Source organism: Apus apus, chromosome 2 (genome assembly GCF_020740795.1).
Source record: "Apus apus isolate bApuApu2 chromosome 2, bApuApu2.pri.cur, whole genome shotgun sequence".
NCBI classification, from domain to species: Eukaryota; Metazoa; Chordata; class Aves; order Apodiformes; family Apodidae; genus Apus; species Apus apus.
Window position 1 is genome coordinate 51,960,249 of NC_067283.1, and position 20,282 is coordinate 51,980,530.

The 20,282-nt window shown below is 44.0% G+C and overlaps 1 protein-coding gene across 2 annotated transcripts in view; it reads right to left on the bottom strand.

The window, feature by feature from the left end:
* The window catches only part of ITGA9 (integrin subunit alpha 9), a 226,490-nt gene extending 219,568 nt beyond the window's left edge, over nt 1-6,922 (bottom strand). For both annotated transcript variants that reach the window (XM_051611862.1, XM_051611861.1), the window contains exon 1: nt 6,709-6,922. In XM_051611862.1, coding sequence (XP_051467822.1) covers nt 6,709-6,878 — 170 coding nt within the window. In that variant the 5' untranslated portion in view covers nt 6,879-6,922. The remainder of the gene's footprint in view (nt 1-6,708) is intronic.
* Between the last annotated feature and the right edge of the window lie 13,360 nt (nt 6,923-20,282).

A 20,282-nucleotide genomic window follows, 5' to 3' on the forward strand; every position in this document is an offset into this window, starting at 1 on the left:
TGCATCAGAATCTGGTCTATAACAAACAGCAGAATGTCTCCACTCCTGCTACGATACGTGCACCCCTGGATGTGGGAGGTATCAAAACCACTCTGTGGCACTGGGAAGCACAGTTACAAAAAGAAGAAAAACTGCTACATGATTGTTTTCTTCCAGGTTTCATGAGCTAAGCTGTACCATTTGGAGACATTTGGTGGGGCTGCACTCTCCAATGCACATCGTGTTTTTACAAGTGAGAAAAATTAATGTCCAAAATACTTACGTTGCTAAAATCTACAAAGCCTGCACACATAGGAGAGTGAGCAAAAGGAGCCTGAAATAATAGCTCCAAATGGAATTCCCACTAGGCAGGCAGCAGGCAGAAAATCCAATGCCAATCATTTCATTTACACAGGCGATGAATGCATGTCATTCACTTATTGACATTCAAGAGGACTAACAAAAATAAATAAGGGGGGATATTACCAGCTTAAAGAGTTAGGGGTTCAAATTGCAAATGGTAAGAAACTGTTTCTATGACCTGTTATAACAATAAGATAATATAGGCCACATTGACCTCTAGTTTCAAAGAAGTTTTGCTCTAACGTAAGAAAAGTAAATTTGATTCAGCAGTCAGTGTGTAAAATACCTCGGGCTGCAGAATGCAAGACTGGACATGAAGTGGCCTAAACTGCAAAGACACTTCAGCTCTCTTTAAAAAGCAGAGAGAGAAAAAAATTGGTAAATAATTGAGTAGGCTACTAGCACAAATAATATTGCTGTCTTGAGCAAATACACCTTTCAAAAGGAAAACATCAGTTGCCATTTCTTCATGTGTACTAAGCAGAAGGATGCAGCCAATAAAGGCAACTGGTGGTGCGTGCCAAAAATAAATCTATTTTGGATTGTCCTGAATGTCCATACATTCAGATGTGACACACAATATGTCCTCTTAGGATCTTGCCTTACTGCTTCACTCGTGCACTTAGACCCCAGCAAGTAAAACCTTTGCATATTTCCAGTTCTTCCTGGTGTGTAGTGTGCTCACCCATGGCCTGAGGTCGCCTTCAGGGTAACGGGAGGTTTTCTGTTGGTGACATGCTTTTTGGCTGCTCAAGTTGGTATTTGCCATGTATCACCTACATCAGTTTTATTCAAAGATTTGAGACTGAAACATTTCCTTTGTCAAGAAGAGAGTCCTTTACTCTTTCATTCCTCTCTGCTTAACTGCCTAACTGTTGGAAGAAAGTCACCTAGTTAACTGTCATGGGACTTTTCAGCAGACCTGGATGGAACACTCATTTGTATCCAAAGACTTTGAGACCATTAAGTAAAACAAATGCCTGTTTTTTATCTACCCTACATATTGAAGCAGATCTGAAATCTTTTGCAATGTCTATGAAACAATGCTGCAGCCAGAGGTGTTTTTCTCTGGTACCATATTGAAACAGAAACACATTTCAAAACAAAGCCTTAGAGTCTAATACCTCTTGCATATCAGTGGAGTCTTGCCTGGCATAAACAGAAGATACATAAACAGCCAGCAGAAGTGAAATCCTGTCCTCTTCCTATTATTAAGCAGCCTTCAAACATATTCCAACTAGTTCAACCAGCTCCCATTGAAAATTTTGTGGTACAGTTTTCCAGTGCTACTTGATGCCCACAAGAAAGCACCAACAGTTCTCCAGCTTTTTGCCAAAGGGTTTATCATGTGGGCAGTACTCTCTGAAGAGATTATCCATGAGTGCTGGCTCTCACCACAACCATAATACTCTGCAAGAAGTCCCAGGGATATTTGTGAGTAGCTGCCTGAAAACACCTTGAAGGTGAAACCCCACCAAGAGAAAGGGATTACTTTCTGTTGAAGAGAACCAAAGGCAGTAAGAGTGGGATTTGGGGGCATTTCAGGGTCACTTTTGCTTGACTTGCACAGACCTCTCTGTGAACCAAGTATTGGGGTTTAACCTGACATGAGGAGCAGTAGGCAGAGAAGCCGTTTAACCTTTTCTTCTTCCATTCAAACTCACCCAATCAAGGACAGACATCCCCATCTGAATGGAGACAACTATGCAGCTGCGTGGCCAGAAATGATCACATTGCAGAAGCCACAGCAGCCAATATAAATGGATGACAAGAATCTTTTTTGTCCACAGGGAAATCCACACCTCCTTAAAATGACTTCCTGCAGAACAGTGACTATCACTTTGTTGGTGATTGACCCTCAGGACATACAGATTCGAAAATTAAGTACCACATTTAGCAGAAGGAACAGTGAATAAAAGTGTGGAGCTGACCAGTGGCATGGAGAGATGCCAAACACATTAGGCATCAGTCTACAGCATGCCAGCAGTGATTAGGCAATCACAGCTCAAGGACTGGGGAGTGTAGGTACCTCACCTCACTGCAATGTTAAGTGGCAGAGAAAAAAGTCTTTAAATATCCTCGCATACCACAGCGGATTTCAAAAGCAGCACCAGTGGAGGGTGCACCACCAGCATATCCCAGCTGAGTTTCTCCCCTTCAGAAAGGTCTCTGTCACTTGCTAAGCCATCAGAATAAAAACCCCAGTAGTTCATCCATTACATGCAAAGCAAGAAGCAGGAAGGCTGTTGTTTGACCTGTGGCCAACAACACCAAGCCCAGGTTCTCCAAAACACCATGGCAGCACCTACAGCATCATTACACCGTTTATGCAACCCAGTATCATTAACAAAAGGCCCAGCCTCCACAGGATCAATCTGTTCCCACATCTTCCTTCTGGCTGCACACAAATACACCATGAACTAACAAACAACATGCATCCATCAGCCTGAGAGGCAGAACAGCCTTCATTATTCCAGCAGCAGCGTGATCCAGTGACAAGCAGGGCCGAAGGAATGAAGAAACAACACAGAAACCAGACTCGTCCCTTATTGTAAAACTCCCAGCAGGACACCATGCAACTAAACTGACTCCACCACTTTTTCGTGCCAGTTATCTTGCCAGAAAGGATAAAGTTGTTACCCTCAACTTGCCGAGGCACTGGGGGTGTCAGCAAGAAGGGGGTATAGGGAGGGGAAAGGAGAGAGATAAACTAACATGCTATTTTAAAAAAGAACAATCAGAGACATCTCATTAACATTTTTTATTGGGGCAAAACCTGCCATTTGTTTCTTTTTAAACTGTCTGAAGGAAAGCAGAGAAATCAACATTCCTGGTCAGTTTTTGAGTCTTGACTCCGAACTTCAAAATTATATCCAGAGAACAGAAGCACTTCAGCTTGTCTCTGTTCCAAATGCAAGCAGCCACCTGGTTCCTCACTCGGCCGAAAATGGCAATGAGGGGGAACTGTGTAAATCTTTCAAGGTTTAGAACCATAAAACCACTCAAGGAAGGAAAAGGAGACATTGTCAGAAATACAATAACCTCAGCACATCTGTGATGACAAACTTTTCTTGAGATGAAAACTGTGCAAAAACAACCTTAAAATGGAAGCATCCTTGCAATTAACTATTTCAGACAAGGCAAAAGGCACTGACTTGCTACACTATGGTAATGAAGGCTGAATACTCTTATTCCACTCTAATTTCTGTGTCAAGGAGACACAGAAAACACAAAAAAGCAGCCTGACTAGTCATATTTATCTGACATAATATTTAAAACCAAATATCCCTCCCTTTCTTCCTCCTGCAAGAATATTTGTGTCATATAAATCTTCAAGAATCACCAACCCCTGAATTGGTTTAGTGAAAATCTTCAGGCCTACAGCAGCCCATAAAAACTGGTGCCTTTGTGGTGTTGGTAAATAACCGGCTGAAACACTGAGGTTGAAGAGCTGGCCATTGCAGATACAATGTTAATACAAAACAGTGACTGTATATAGACACACACACACATATATATACATACACACACACACTTACATACACACATTTGTGGATAGGCTACTGACAATAACACACTTCATCTAAGAAGCTCTCATGATTAGAAGTACATGAGATTAATATCAAGCCCAAATACTCAGAACAAGCAGCCCTGAACTGTCATGACAACATTCTCAAATGCTTGAGAACAGATTAAGACAAATAGTTGTGTGTTAGGCAGGAGCCCTATCAGCCTCAGCTATATCAATCACATTTTTGTAGGCTCATATAGTACACACACCACCAGGTCAGCCTTGAATTCCCAAAATACTACAATCTAAAGTTAACTTAGTGTAACTACTGCCCACTGGAGTGTATAGGCCAAATGGACATGAGAAAGTGAAATCATAACTCTTCTCTGGCTAAAGAAAAGCTAGAAAGCTAAGAAGAAAACTGATGTACAAAACCAAACAATAACAAGAAAGGTCCACATGCAAAAACCTGACAAATCTGAAAAACAGGATCACTTCTGCTAAGCTCTTTACTCTCCACTCATCAAATAAACTGGGATAGTATCTTGTATTTCAATAACCTGCAACAGGTAATGAATTCAAACTGGAAATCAGAGACTTCCATGCTCCAAAGTAATGGTTGAAGGTAGAAACAAGATTCTGTACAGTATAAATATGGTTTTAAAATAGTACTATATAATACAGCAAGCCTTTATATGCAGTTGAAGTGGGCATAGATAAAGGCACTGACAAAGGTTCAGCCCTTTGATGATCTGAATCTCAAGAAAGATGAGCCAGATCTTTTAACCCTTCCAGAATAAATATGTTAAAAGCTTAAAAACAATATTATGTTGCAATATGTAAAAACAAAACAAAACTCTGCTTGTTTTCAGAATATGTCCATCCACTACAGCAGGTGTCATCTCCAGAAAACTGGAAGAAGGCTGCACATACTTTTAAGAGCAGAGAGTCTGATCACTGCCCCTTGACTTTTAGGTTGCACACACACATTAAGAGCACAACTGCACATAGCAAACTAGAGTCAAGGAAATCATAAAAAAACACACCTTCCACACTTTTTATCCCAACCTCTGCTGGGCACTGGATTTTGAAGCACTCATGTAAAACAAACACCCTGGTTCCTCAATCAAGAGGTAAGTTTTCCAACCAGTGGTGACAATCCCACCCTCGCAATCCTTGACAGCCCAGTGGTGATGCTGGTCATATTGACCTGCTGATAACCCTGCCAGGTATTAGGGATAAGAATTTATTTATTTAAAAGCATTTATGGATCTTAGATACTTTATGTTTATGGGTGAAAAAGGTCCATTTTCCAAAAACTGGATTTTGAGTAACTGGAGTTTTCACTTTTGAACACTAGACTTCTTGCAGACTGCTGCCTCCAGACAGACACCCAACACTGTGAGGTCAGCTTCAGTTCCAAACAAAGTGGAATACCAGGTCCTGGTCAACCTCCCTGGTCAACCTCCCCTTCCAAAAACATCACACCATCAGGTGCTATCTTCAGATATTCACATTATTGATCAGAATGATGGACACCTACACGAGAAGCAACACATAACCCTGTTTTCATCCCTCCGTACCCCACTAGATGAACATTTCATTCACACCACTGTGAATCCCCAGCAATTTGTGCTGAACACAAGTCACTTTCAGCCTTTGCATCCTTTGTTGGTTCCTGCCTCAAGTTAAGCATTGCTTTAAACTGAGAGCTTTTCTTCTCCCAGAGCCCATTTCCTCTATGAAGTCTTCTGATAAGTCCTGAAAAATGAATGCACCATGAAAGGCACTGTGGAGAAAGGCACAGCATACAGCTACTTGTGAACTAAAGGGTGTGAAAGAAATTCATTTTTAAAGAACTGGACGCCAGCATGAATACATTTATTTATATCACAGTGCACCACAGTTCCAACATCAACAGCTGACTAATCGGGCCATATCTAAGTGTAAAAGATAAAGACAAGCTCTGTGGACATTTATTGGCAGCAGTGGCTCCCACTCACATTAGAAGTGTACCAGATGACATCAACTAGGTCCAGTTAAGAGAAATCAGTTTTCATTCTAACAAAGAGCCTCTGACCCAGACAAGAGAGAGACAGACTATGCTCCAAAGCTCTTTTCAGTCGACGGGAAAAACAAGCAGCTTGCCAGTTTGCATAATTTTCTGAGATGTATACAAACTTCTTTTTTTTTTTTCCCCTCTTTTCCATCATAGTTAGAAAAATAAATAAATCACACAGACACTTCCTCTGCGGTCCCTGGTGCCAAAAAGCGGGCACACCGAGGGGATGAGCCCCTCCAGAGTTGGAAACATCCCTCCAAGCCACCGCGGGGATTTGCTTCTTCGCCGGGCGCAGCGCGGAGGGACGAGCACGGGCAGCGCCAAGCGCCGAGCTCCCGCCGCAGGTTACCGCTATCGAGGACCATCCCGTTTCACCACAAAGTCTTTCACACCCCCTGCGCTTTCGGTCCCGGAGATGGGCTGCTAAACATCTCCCCCAAGCCAGCGGGGTCCCCCTCCAGGCACGAGGGACCGCTGGCGCCCGAGGGCGGCCGGCTCGTTCGCCACGCCAACCGCGGGTGCCCGGGGAAGGGCCAGAACACCGCCCAATCGGGGGGACCCCGCTCCGCACCGGGGAGAACCCCCCGCCCCGCGCACAGCCCGCCCGCGGGCGCGGAGACGCAGAACCGGGCGGAACGCGAGCAGGGAAGAGGCTCCGCAGCCGGGGCGGAGGCGCGGGTCGCGCTCCCCGACGGCGGGAGCGGCGGCAGCGGCGGGGGACGATGCCCCAGCGACGCCAGCCCCGCCGCATCCCGGGCGCCGCCCGCGGGCGCGCATCCCCCGCGCTACTCACCACCGCGTGCTGTCGTGGTAGTGCTGCAGCACCGAGTAACCGAAGAAGGAGCCGTTGGGGCCCTGGAAAACCACGGGACGCCCCACGTCCACGTTGTAGCCGTGCGCCAGGGCCACCCACAGCATCGCCCACAGCACCCGCGCTCCGCGCCGCCGACCGGCCGCCGGCATCCTGCGAGCCCCCGGGGCAGCCGCTCGTCCCGGTGCCGCTGAGCGCTCAGTCCCGGCCCGCCGAGCTCACGTCGCCCCCGGCGCCAACTCCCAGGCGGGGCGGCCGGGCGCGGCGCTTTTTGTGCCCGCCCCGCGGCTCGGCTGGGCTCGGCACAGCCCGGCCCGGCCCGGCCCGGCCCCGCCGCCGCTCCGCGGCGCCCGCCGCCAGCCCGCCCGCTCCGCCGCGCTGCCGCCCCCTGGCGGCCTCGGGCGGCAGCCGCCGGTAACGGCCGCTCCGACGGGGGCTCTGGCCGCGCTCCCTCCCCGTCGGGCCCGCGCCGGCCTCCGGCATCGCCGCTCCGCAACGCGGCGGCTCCTCGCTGCCACCCCCCGCTGCTGCCACCCCCCGCTGCTGCCACCCCCCGCTGCTGCCACCCCTGGCTGCTGCCACCCCCCGCTGCTGCCACCCCCCGCTGCTGCCACCCCCCGCTGCTGCCACCCCTGGCTGCTGCCACCCCCCGCTGCTGCCACCCCCCGCTGCCGCCACCCCTGGCTGCTGCCACCCTTCACTGCTGCCACCCCCCGCTGCTGCCACCCCTCGCTGCTGGCACCCCTCATTGCTGCCACCCCTCGCTGCCATCCCCCGCTGCCACCCCTCACCGCTGCCACCCCTCGCTGCTGCGACCCCCGGCTGCTGCCACCCCTGGCTGCCATCCCCCGCTGCCGCCACCCCCCGCTGCTGCCACCCCTGGCTGCTGCCACCTCTCGCTGCCACCCCCCGCTGCTGCCACCCCCCGCTGCTGCCACCCCTCGCTGCTGCCACCCCCCGCTGCTGCCACCCCCCGCTGCTGCCACCCCTCGCTGCCCTCACCACCACCCCTCGCTGCCATCCCGCTAGCCGGGGTGTCCCGAGGGGCCCTGCCGCCACCCCTCCATCAACCCCCTCTTGCATGAAAACAGCCCTTCCGCTGCTGCTTAATCTCATTTTCCACCTTCCTTCTTGTATGTCTCTCCGGTTCTGCCCTCATCTGCACGGCTGGAACCATGACCTAGAGGGAGAAGAGGGAAGTTACACGGGCGAGGGTCTGGATGAGGTCGTTTGGGACCATCAGCCCTGCTTGAACATGGGCAGGAACACCTCACATCTCTGGTGATGGAAGAAGGGCCTGATTCGTGTCACACTGAAATGAACAGGATACTTTTCCTGGGGAAAGGGAAGCCATGGGGAGAAGAGGTGTCTTTTCGTCAGGGCAACAGGAATGAAAATACCTGGGGGAAAAAATCAGATCTGTGTTTTCCAGCACTTTTTCTGAAAAAGAAGCAGCAACCTTCATGGCTAAGTAAAAGCAGAACATAATCGCATGAGCAAGATGAGCAAGAGCAAAAGAAGAAGGTAGTCTCCTCCAGGGGATAAGACCCTGCAGGGAGAAGGGGAGGCAAGTTATGTACTAGAAATCCCTTGGTCCCATAAAGCCCATCCTTCCCTTATTCAGTCACAAGTGATAAAATTTAGCATTTGATATTCATGAGAAATCATTTTTAGATCACTCTTGAGGATCAAGAAGATGCCTCAGAGGTAATTGGGACTTTCATTTGTTGTTATTCAACTAGGCTTTGGCTCTTTAATTCCACGTGCTCCCCTTGTCCATGAGGAGGTGTGCTAGGAGAAGCAGAGTAGATCCTTGGAAACACAAGAGCAGAGGGGCCATGAACTCCGAGACAACAGGAACTGCATCTTCTCACAGGCAGCTGGAGATAGGCAGCCAGGTCCAGTATTGCTTGTGCAGGTACATGATGGTTCATGGGGACTTTGGTTCTGATTACAACAGATATCCCCAAAGAAGTGCTGGATGTTGGGGCTGCTTGAAAACTGGCGTGGGAAAACACTGTTGCAGGTCGAATCGTTTTTCAGTGTGGGAAGCTCCCAGTGAAAGCTTAATCATTTTCTGCAGCGGGTTTGCACCAGGCTGTGTGTTCATCAAGGAAAGAATCTTCCCTTACTCAGGTGAGTATGTCCAGGGTTGTGAAGAAGTGAACGTTTTCCAGTCTAAGTGGCACAGAGCTCAATGTCAAATGAAGAGACTCTTATCAGTAACTTCAGCCTCTAGAGTATGGGTAAGCTGAAAGAGCCCATTTGCTCATTACAGCACCAAGTGAAAGCATCAGGGCATTTACATAGTATTAGCAGGGAGATTTATAACATTTAATGAGAAGATTTTCACAGGGGTTTTGTAACTGTGCAATCAATATGGATAAAAGTAATCTGCTTTAGGCAGAAAGTCAATATGTTTTGATTAGCAAATTGCACAAATGACATGCAATTCCATTAGTGCTACCAAGCCAAATTCTCTGCCTTTTGAAGCAAGAAAGGGATGGGGCTTTTCAGTTAATTACTGGAGCACTGAATGATGCTCAGACAAAGTTAAAGGAAACGTGGGGTGACACGCTGGAGGGAGAAAGGGGTTGATCCCTCTCCAGAGGGAGGAGGGAAGCACAGCGGCTAGATGAGGTGAATGAAACACTTGTCTCTCACGCTCTTGGGAGGACTTATTTCGTCTAGAAAGTGACACAATACGGAACTGTGTCAGTCCATAAAAAATTTCAGCTCTCCGTTCTTGGCAAGGAAGACAATCCAGAGAAGGGCCAGGAACACCACACTTCCGTTCATTTCTTTCTCTTTCTGCACATCCAAGTACTGAAGTCATCTCACAACATTTAATCCAGTGGGAATTTTGTCCGAGAAGAAACAGAAACTGCCTGTCTCAATGGTGTCGGTTTAACTGATAAAATCCTGGCATGCCATTTACAAAAGCAATGGGAAGCATCCAACTGCCACAACAAGCATAATAATAATGTACTGTTAAATGAATATGATGGTAAAAATAAGGGCTGAGAATAAGAAATAATACATGAAATCACATGCCAGCCCTTTGTGAAAGAATCAAAGTAGGAATAGCTGTATCTGCATTTCTATATCCCCGTTCTCACTGCTTGAACCCTGGGCTTTGTATCATCTAGGGAAGCTCCATACATGCACCACAAGACTAGCTTGTAGTTTACTTCCACTTGTATTAATTAAGCATTTAACTGGAATTTAACATGCTGTATATTGGCAGGGCTCGGTCTTCAGATTAATTTTTAAATTAGAAAAGTTATCTGTAAATTGAGGATTGAAACAGCACCCTTGACAATGTTTTTTAATTAATAACTAGAATTGCAGAGGGAAAAAAAACCAACACAATAATATTCTGATGGTGGAAAGAGAAAGAAAGCAAATGCCCCATGCCTGCATTGCTTTCAGATGCAGCTGGTTCATCAAGACTGAGTGCTAACAGATAGTTTCCCTCCTGGAGGCTTCTCCTCCCCAGATGCCAATGTGCATGTGATCTTAGGTTTTGTTTAATATATAGATAATTTTGCTCCTGTGACATACAGTGAACTCAGTACCATTTGCCTCATTTTTACCAACACGTTGCTTAATTTTGACACTGCTTTTCGGCAGGCTGACCTTTCCTTGCACTTGTATCAAAGTTGTGCTGTGGCATTCCTGTGGTGTTATTGTGGTTGAGGTTTTACCATCTGTTTTAAGCCAGTTTATATCCACAAGTAGCTCCACATTTTCACTGACTTCCCATGGGCACCCACAACTTACAAGTACAGTTGCTATAAGCTATTTGATCAACTCTTTGGAGCCCCATCTATTCAGGTGTGGATTTCCCTAACCTGTCCTCAGCTCCCTCCCACTCGCTCTCAGCTACAGCTGGGGAGAGGCAGTGCTCCTGCATGGGGATGGGGCTATGTCTCCTCCTCCTTCTCCTGCCCTGGCATCCATCAGCAGCAATGTGCAAATGATGGGAAAGCATCCCATAAGCTCATCAATAGAAAGACTGCTGCATCTCCCAATCATTATTCATATGTTTAGTCAGTATGTGCTTAGTGAGGAGGTTTTAAGTGAACTTGTGTTGAAGCTTTCCCATTGTGGTTGTGAGACTTGCTGATCCTTTGCATGTTTTTTATGTATTTCTCTGGCAAATACTCAATACAAGGTCTTAATGATAATACTGCAGTTTATTTTTAGTCAATTCTCACCGAGCTGTGTGACCTAATCCACCTTCAGACTCAGCTGTAAGGAGCTTAGGAGACCAAACTTTAGTCTTTTAGCAGATGATGTGTTTTCCAAATTTTTTTGTAGCTTTTCTTGCCTACCAGGTAAAGATCATCCTCTTCAATTCCTCTTGCACTGTGGCTTCATGCAAAAGATTGATTGTGGTTGCTGCCTTCATTGCACTTGCAAGGAGAATGGAAAATGCTTCTTCTCTTTCCTCTTATCTTTTAAGCCCTCATCACTGCTGACGCTGTTGGAGAGAGGGGTGTTGCTTTGTAACAAATACTTAAAAGGATTAACTACAAAAGACCAAAACATCAATATATTATAAATATATAACATGTTATAAATGTAGCATATTTTGGATAAAGAACTCCCCACATTCACGTGCGTAACAGAGAATGCAGTAGTGAACATCTGGATTGACAAGGGTAGATCTCTATTTCCAAAATTACTACAGCAACACTGAGAGGAGAGGAGCAGAGCTGCCTACATTCCAACTTGTGCCATTTCAGCCTCAAACCACTTGCAGCATCCAGACTTACTGGCACATCTAGACTGAGATTTGCCATGGTCCAAACTATACCTTCCTATGTTATTCCCATTGAATTAAGGAGGTGTCACCCTCAATTTTTGCATCCAATGCAAGAGGAATTACTTTAGCTAGGTAACACGTTCAGGTTGAGTTCCCACTGGAAAACTGAATGAGATGCCTACACTGATCTCCTCACATAGTACATGCATTCAGTTCCTACTGGTCAGTTCTTACATTTGGTTGTAGTAAGATCTCCAGCTTGAGTTTATAGGGAGGAAGAAAAATTGTTCTCTTGCTGGCACTGTTATTTTCTGTCATTATCTCTTCAACCACTGCCTCTCACCTTTCTCATAGAGCTCTACTATAGTTTTTTAAATAGACTTAGAATCCCAGAGGTTTTATTTGGATGGAAGACAGAGCCAATGCAAATCTTACATGATACAGAAGCTGATGATTTAATAAAAAATGATTTTATCATAATAATAGCTAAAAGAATAGTGGAAAGCCAGATTTTTCAGAGGCTTATATGCAAAAATCAATTGTACCTTTTTAGGTGTTTACAGGGTTTCCTTTTCTTAAACTATATTGCAGCAATCCAGTTTATTTAGTGATTCAGCCTCACCATTTTTATCCCCTTGAAAACTATGCATTAACAATGCACTTAAACACTTGCTCTGGCTTTCAATATTGGGGTATATTTCAGCCTGATTTATGATGAGTTTGTGCCCAAATGAAAATGCATCATCTAAAGCAAAACATATTTCTAAAACATTTATCATATGCTGTAGACAAGTAACTGACAGAACCGAGCCAAGTAAAAGCGAAAAAATCCATCAGGTAAATTTTTCCCATTTGATAAAGGTGTTTTGGTTGTGTTTTTTTTTCTTCTTTGCTTTTCTTAGTACATCTAGTTCTTTGCATTTTCATATTCATGTAGCAGACCTCTCCTCAGCAGGCTATGTGCTTCATGAAGTACATGCTTCAATGTAAGAGCGTGCTTGTGCTTTATTGACCTAAGGGGGAACTGGACGGCAGACTTGAAGTCAAGCATGTGCTTAGGGCAACTCAGGACTCTGGCTGCCCTTTGGAGACACAGCTAACAGCAAGCACTCATCATGTTTTGCACCTCTCCTCTGTTCTGACAGGTGACATATGTTTGCATGTGGTTAGATTTACAACCTTGCTGCATGTATTCATATACTATATGTTTTAAACGTACACACACGCATTGCAAACCAAACACACACAGGCTTCTTTTGAATTGCTTTTTGTTCACTAGTGTTGGTCTCACCAATAGGCCTGTCACTACGTGTTTTTATGTCACACTGAACAACAGTGAGATTGTGTGCTCTGTCACTCAGAGCTGGTGAACACCATTACCACAGTCCAAGGATCAAGGGATCAAAAAGCTTTTATCACCGTAACAGGAGAAAACACTCTTTTACTTGGCAATATACTGTAATCAAATTCACTATGAGCTATTCCTTTTGAGGTATGTACGTTAAAAGAAAGACCAGTGGATAAAAATGTGTAAATCAAAAAATAAGCCATGTGGCAATATATTCTGAAAATGCATGCAATGCGACTCAGATATTTACCCCTAAAATAGCTGTGCCAGCCCCACAAGTCCTCTCTTCAGCAAAATGATGAAAAAACTGTTTCCTTCATCTCCACTGACAGACACCAATCAGGACCCTTGTGAGGAGTGGGACAGGCTATCCCATGGTTAAGAAAAAGTGAAGCTCCACCAGTGGAAAAATTCAAAGCACATGAAGCTGGGCTTTCAAAAAGGGTCAAGAGAGAAATCCCATCTCATATCCATGACTACAGAGGAACCCCAGAAATACTAAGCTTATTACCCCAAAGCTAGCATTTGTCAGCACCTCACAAACAGTCCCTGAAACACAACCAAAAACATGACAGTCCTAAAACATAAGTCAGGGATATCCCCATACTTAAGAAGGTGGATGTGCTCTTAAGGCTAGTATTGTCTCAGTCTCACCTAACTTAATGGTTCTTGGCTAACTAGTGAGCTCTCACCCATGGCTGAATTCTAAACTCAGACTAGATGAGGCTGTTAAACATACGGCACAAGTTGGAGAAAAACATGTCACCAGCTTTCAAAAGGCATTGCCCCAGCCTATTATTTTTCTCCATAATCTTCTTAATAACCTCGGAGGAATTATAAGTAAAGGAGATTAATGCTGAAATTGTGGCTTTTCAAAAAAGGGCTTTTTATCCCCAGAAGACCACCTCTTCACTGCTAGCCCTGGCACTTCTGGGAAAAGTTGTAGGCTACCTGAAGAAATACATCAAAGAGAAATGATTAATCAAATCCCCCTACTGATTACCATTCTTTGTCCAGCATGAGAAGAGAATTAGACCTGCCACAACAACTGCAGTTTCTACATCAACCTCAGACTGACAAGAATTTGGGAATCTGAGACATGAGACACAATGGAACCTTATCACAAGTTTCCTAAGGAGCTTACCCTTCTCCCCAGTCAGTATCTGAGTTGCAAACTACCACCAGCTCTTCCCCCTTCTCCTAGAGGATCCCCAGGACAAGGAGACAATCTCCTAAGGAGAACCAACATGTTGCAGTGAAAAGGATAAATTGTGAGTGAAATTTTGCAAGCATCACTTCCCATGCAAAAAAACCTCACCAATTTCAACCTGTGCATTTCAAGCACTGAGCACAGCTGGATTTTGCTGCTCCCCACCGTGGGGAAAGCCACGCTGCAGTCTGTTTCAGCAATGCTATCTCAGCAGCTTATGGAACTGCTGCTTTACAGACTTCTAATCTTTCCTACTAGCCATGACAAGACATACAAAATAAATACAATACTATAAACCAGGACCCACCCTGTTTTCAGAGAGTTTTAAATCCAAGTGGAATTAGACAAATATTACACCAACTTACATGCTGTTAAATTTGTGTACCTTTGTTTTCTGCAGCTTAAGATGAAGATATTAGGTATATAATTATAAAAAGGGTGTTGATTTTCACTTTTTAGTGAACCTCCAGTGATACAGGTCCTCTTCAACAGCCTGGAACTAACTCCCAGAAACCCAGGGAAGGGCTTTCAGGAGCTTTGAGTTGGGCTGTTTAGAATTTCTTTAAGCCAAATACAAGTGAATTTTGTCTCATTTCTCTCATATCACTAAAAAAAAAAAAATCAAACCCAAAAATAAAAACAAAAATCCCAAGTGGGAAATGTGTCCAGATAGGAAAAAGTCACAAAATACTGGCCATATGGTGGATCCACTGATCCACCATGTTTCTACAGGATACTAAAGCTCACTGATTTATATATCAAACTGGTTTCTCATCTTTATTTTTTAGCCTCCATTTCTAAACCTATTAGTCTGTAACCCCGGTGGGTCACACAAGCTTTGGCCACTTGTCAAAAGGTCCAGTTTATACTGCAGCTTTCAAACATTTTGCTTGGCATTCTTGGCACATCTGCTTTCCATTAGCTGGCCACTCAATGTTTATTATTCCACGTGTTAACTATCACACAATCCTTGTGTGAAAAGTTCAGGTGAACAATAACTTATTTATCATCTTTGAGAGCTTCAAACCTGTTCTCCCCACACATAAAAAACACTTCTTGCAGTTGTGTGTGTGGGCACTCAAAGCTTGAGCCCTTAACCAAATAATTTGGGATACACAGGACCCTTCTGTGACCCAGTTATTCCTGAATTGTCTATTCTGCTATGGCTTAATTTGGTGTGTGCTGCACATACACAGTAGTTCAGAAAAGTAAACTGTGGGACTCCATAGGACTTGTTATTGGCCTGAGATATGCCAGGAGAAGAACAGTTATCCAGTTTAATAATGCCAAAAACATCAAGTTTGAGCATCCAGATAGCAAGAAGGATGCTGAGTTGAGGCCAGTGATTTTTAAAATATGAACAACAAAAAAGCAGAAAAACCCACCCCAAAGCCCCTCAACATGCCCCCAGGAAAAAACATTTTGCAGGCCTAATTCAATTTCAACCACTGGAATTAAGGTAAGGAATTTACAATCCCCAGAGTGATATTCACTACAAATAATCTGAAGAGAGAAGCATGGCAGTCGTGATAACACAGCAGGCTCTCCTGTTTATGAATGACATTATTCACACACCTCAGTGATTTGTCCTGCTATAAGAGGGGTTCTAGGGAGAATTCAGCAGTAACAACCCTGTCATCCCATAGCCCAGCAAGAAAATAAGACAAATTTGGAGGTTGACATGACAGTTTCATAGCTCATCTGCTGATTTCTACTGCGTTGCTTCTAAACTGCTCTACTAAATGGAAGTTGCACCCTGACCCTCTCTCGCTCAGTTGGTGAGGACTGACCAGGTGGCACTAGCAATGTAAGAAAAGGCTTGGGATGTCTTTCAAAATGGAAACAGTCACTGTTACACCTAAGCAGTGAGACCAGGGTTTTGGTAGAAACTCCTCCGTAAGAAATAAATAGTCCAAGCTCTGCCTCAACTCCGATTTCAGTGAAAAGTAGAACCTTTGGAAAAAAGTAAAGAGTATGTGATGCTTCCACCATCCTCCTTAGGATTGCTTACAGACCTGCATGTCCCAGGTGAAATCAAGCCATGCTGCAGTCTTCAGCAACATCACCAAAAAAACTGGGATCAGCCTGGTTGGGCTGGTCTCAGTGTGCGTTAAACCAGGTGAGATGTTTAATTAGCTGGCCTTCCCTGCCACATGGTAAATTAGTCCAAGCTTCCCAGAGTGAAGCATTTAGCAAACTATGCTCACAATTAGTTGACAGCAGCAGTGACATGAGATATAAGCGAAGTTTAATTGTCACCTTGTCAAAAGGGCATGAACTGAAGTTATTTTTACCTCCTCTTGTCCGCCACATTTATTTGATTCTCTAACTATAGTATGCTATTACTGCAGCCCCAAAGGGCTTTCTGAAAACCGTCAGGATCCTGCTGAAGGATGTCTGCAACAATACATAAATTGACTTCTATTTTTAATCAGAATTGGAGCTTATCTAAAGTAAACATTAATTCCAGCTTCCCTGTAGTACACATCTCTCCTAGAAACACACATTTATTCTAAACCTAAAAATAAGCCAGTGTCTTCATGTATTTGCTCAGTCTCCCCACACTATACAAAACAAGCAGCAGACCTATGCTGTCTAGCAACTTACTGAAAGTCACCCTCACCTTCTGCCCGTTTAAAAATTTATTTCCAAGGAGACAAGTGTTTAATGAGTAATTGCACATAACCAACACACTAAAGAGGAGTTGAAGAGACCGCCTGTATAATGCAACACAGGCTGTCACCCAGCAGCTCTCTGCCCTGCAGTGCTGTTGCCCAAAGGAAGCTACTGGCTCTGCCAAAACTTCTGGCTTGCCCTGCCAGTTTATCGAGGTGTTCACATGTGCCCATCCAGGAGGTGTGAAGACAAGTCTAGCTCTCCAAGCAAAGAGGCTGTCTCTAGCCACTAAACTTTTTTTTAAAAAAAGGTTTCATACCACTGTCACTAACTAAGGCAGTGTAACTGCCTGTGCTTGAAAGCCTAAACATAGCAAGTCCTACACACAGCCATGAACAGCACACTACAAAGCAACCACCTCTCCTTGTAAGACCTCATTTGTGCTGACCACTGCCATCTGTGCATTCCTCCCTCTATTAATTATCAAGCAAGTCATATTAAAAAAAAAACAACACAAAAAACCACAAAACCAAACCAACAACAAAACAACAACCAAACAAAACATTTAAAAACCCTACAGCTGTAGATCAGACAGGCCCATCCATAAAGGTGCACCTCAATTCCCAGGGACTGGCATGGCAGCTTTGTATTTACTAGTTGAACAAGGAGAGCACTGTAAAACCAGCACAACTTCCACAGTATTTTTAGACAGCATGGGGATACCCTCATCTTGAGGAAAAGTACAGGCAACCTGCATCTCTGCTGTTCCCCCTGTGTTTATAGCAACATCTCAATTGGTCCATCCTAGAAATGAGGTCCCACCATGGGACAACCTGCATAAAATACACAGAAACTATGCTTCATCTCAAAGAGTGTAATAACTGGGGAATCATTGTGTCCTGAATGTGCTACCTGAAGCTCGGGGGGGGGAAGGGGGAAATATAAAAAAAATCCACATTTAACTAAGCTGGACACTTCCTGTACTGAATTGGTGGTTGGATCAGATTTTAATTCAGTGAGTAACAGCACTGGAATCTCAGGGCTGAAGTGTGCTGTGCTTTAAATAATGCCTAGATAACACTTGCGATGGCTGCAAGGCTTCAAGGTGAGGACAGTTTCTTTCTATGTGGAAACACTTTTTAGGGAAGTCAAAGTCAGTATTCAGTCTGGGAAAGCAAAACATTTGCTCTCTGAAGATAGCTCAGCCTACTTGCTATTTCCATTACCATAAAGGAACAACAAAGTCTTTCACCTCATCCCTCTCCATTATTTTTAAGGCATATTACTTGGTATATTATAAGCCCTAGATAGCCATCACAACAACATACACTAGAATTGTTAGACTGGCTGTGTCTTCTTTTTGTATATTTGCAGTTTAGTTGTTTCAACCTTATAAACCATCTCCAGTGGGCTTTACCACTTCTACGCATGGGCAAGTACTGCCCATTTTGTTAAAGGATAAAGCAATCAATTATTTTCAATCCTGCCATTCATTTCCAGAATAATTGGCTGTATCAGCAAGGATGATAACTGGGTAGTATCCATATAAACATACAGATGTGTAAGTGAACCCGAATACTCAGTTACATTAACACAGAATATTCCATTCCAGCAATTATCATGTGTTGGGATACAATCTCACAGGCAGTAGGGAGATCTACTTCTAGACGACTTCAGCCTGCTCATGACCCGTTACTTCTACCCCCTCCACAACAGCTAATCAGCTACGAGAACAGCTGCAGTGTTGGTCAGAGACATGGCAAACATGTTGAACTCAAAACTTCTACAAAACCCAGTAATATATTTAATACTTCTCATCTAATCTGCCATGATGAATTTTACATCTTCAATAACTTTAATCTGTACCTGCTTTTCTTCTCTTTTCCTCATTCAGATACTCATTCTCTTTTGTCATTTCAGCTGTTTCTCCAGAGCTTGTGGCTTGAGTGAGAAAGGCTGGCAAGACACAGCAGAAGCAGCAGTTTACAGTTAAGGAGCCACAGAGCATGTGTCATGTTGGCTGCACAGAGATGCCTTTTCTAAATTTGTACTACTGTTTCTTTGATCATTTTAATTCATTTGCAAAAGATATACTTGTGCCTCATCCAAGTTAGAAAGCTTCTGAGTGTTTCCCTTACTCCAATAAAACTGGATGATGCATAAAGCTGCGAAATGCAATGGCTTTCTGCAGACATCAGCACTGGAACAAGGAGAAATCATAGGTCTAAATAAGGAAGTTAAATAATTTCTTGGACCATTAAAGTTTCCAAAATATAAATAGTGGCAAAGATTACAACATACACTTTACTATTCATCCCTTTTCCTTTCAGTGAAGTTAAATGCTTACAGAAATGCTGGAGATTCAAGCCATCAAGCCACAAAGGGAAGCCTGTACAGCTCAGCAGGTAAAGGTGTCTCTGCCACAGATGTGCTAACCTTCTTTGGCATCTGATCCCAGAGTGCTCTCCAGACCCTGAACCTGGTCAACGCCAGGGCCTTGCAGGCCTCGGTCTGTATTTGGAAAAGCCACCTGCCAAATCAAAATGGCTTTGGTTACGGTAACATGACTAATTAGAAAACAAGTACCTCGCTCATGTGCCCAATGGCCACCAGGTGATGACATTACCTGAGCTGGTCTAGAAGCTGCAACCAAGAGAAGCATATTATATGCAACAGCAGATGTCTGCACTACACCTAACTCCATCACCATGATGTGCTGGCACAGCCGTAAGATAACATGTAATTACCACAGGCTTAATTACTACTTCACTGAAATGTCACATAGTATTAAGTGGCAAGTGTAGGAAATAATAGCTGTCACTGATTTACCATGAAAGAAATCTCTAGAGATGTGCTTACTTGGAGTTAACATGCCTTTAAAATTGCTCTAATACATACAGGAAACTAACTCAATGTTAACAGAGCAAGACTAGAATCAGTATAAATGAGAGCCTGCAAAAGAAGAGAAAACTAAAGGTGGCAATTCCTAAGTCATAAATGCAATGTAGTATAACATGCAACTTAATGCTGATTTCTGTTCTAGCATCTCTAGTTTGCAACATTATGAATATATACAGCCAAAACGAGTTTGAAAATCCCATGCTAGCAATGTTTTTGAGGACCAAGGTCTAGGAATAGCCATGAGGATTCATGTATAGCTGGGTCTGGATATTCCACATGTAGGGGAGAAGCTGCCAGTTTCTTCTCATCTTGACTTCCACAATGAATCAGTAACAGTGTTGTAAAAGTTGTCTTGAAAGAGCAAATAAAAAATAAGCTTCCCAATTTAATGAAGTCTATAGAGGAAAAAGTCTCTTCTGTAGCACATATGGACGGACAATAAGATGTCTTGCAAGAAGTATGAATTACAAAAACAAAACCAGTTCTCATTATTCACCCAACTTTTCAGAGTGTCTGGAATCTGTTTTAGAGAGCAGAACCAGGTATCACTTACTGTGAAGGATGGAAAATAAATTTTAGTGTTGTTCACAGAAAGCGGAACTATAAATAGTTGAACTGAAAGTTGGAGGGATTTCCATACAACATTTTAATTAAAAGTTTGAAATAATATGTTGCCAGTAAATATCAGGCACTGAAATAATACAGGAATA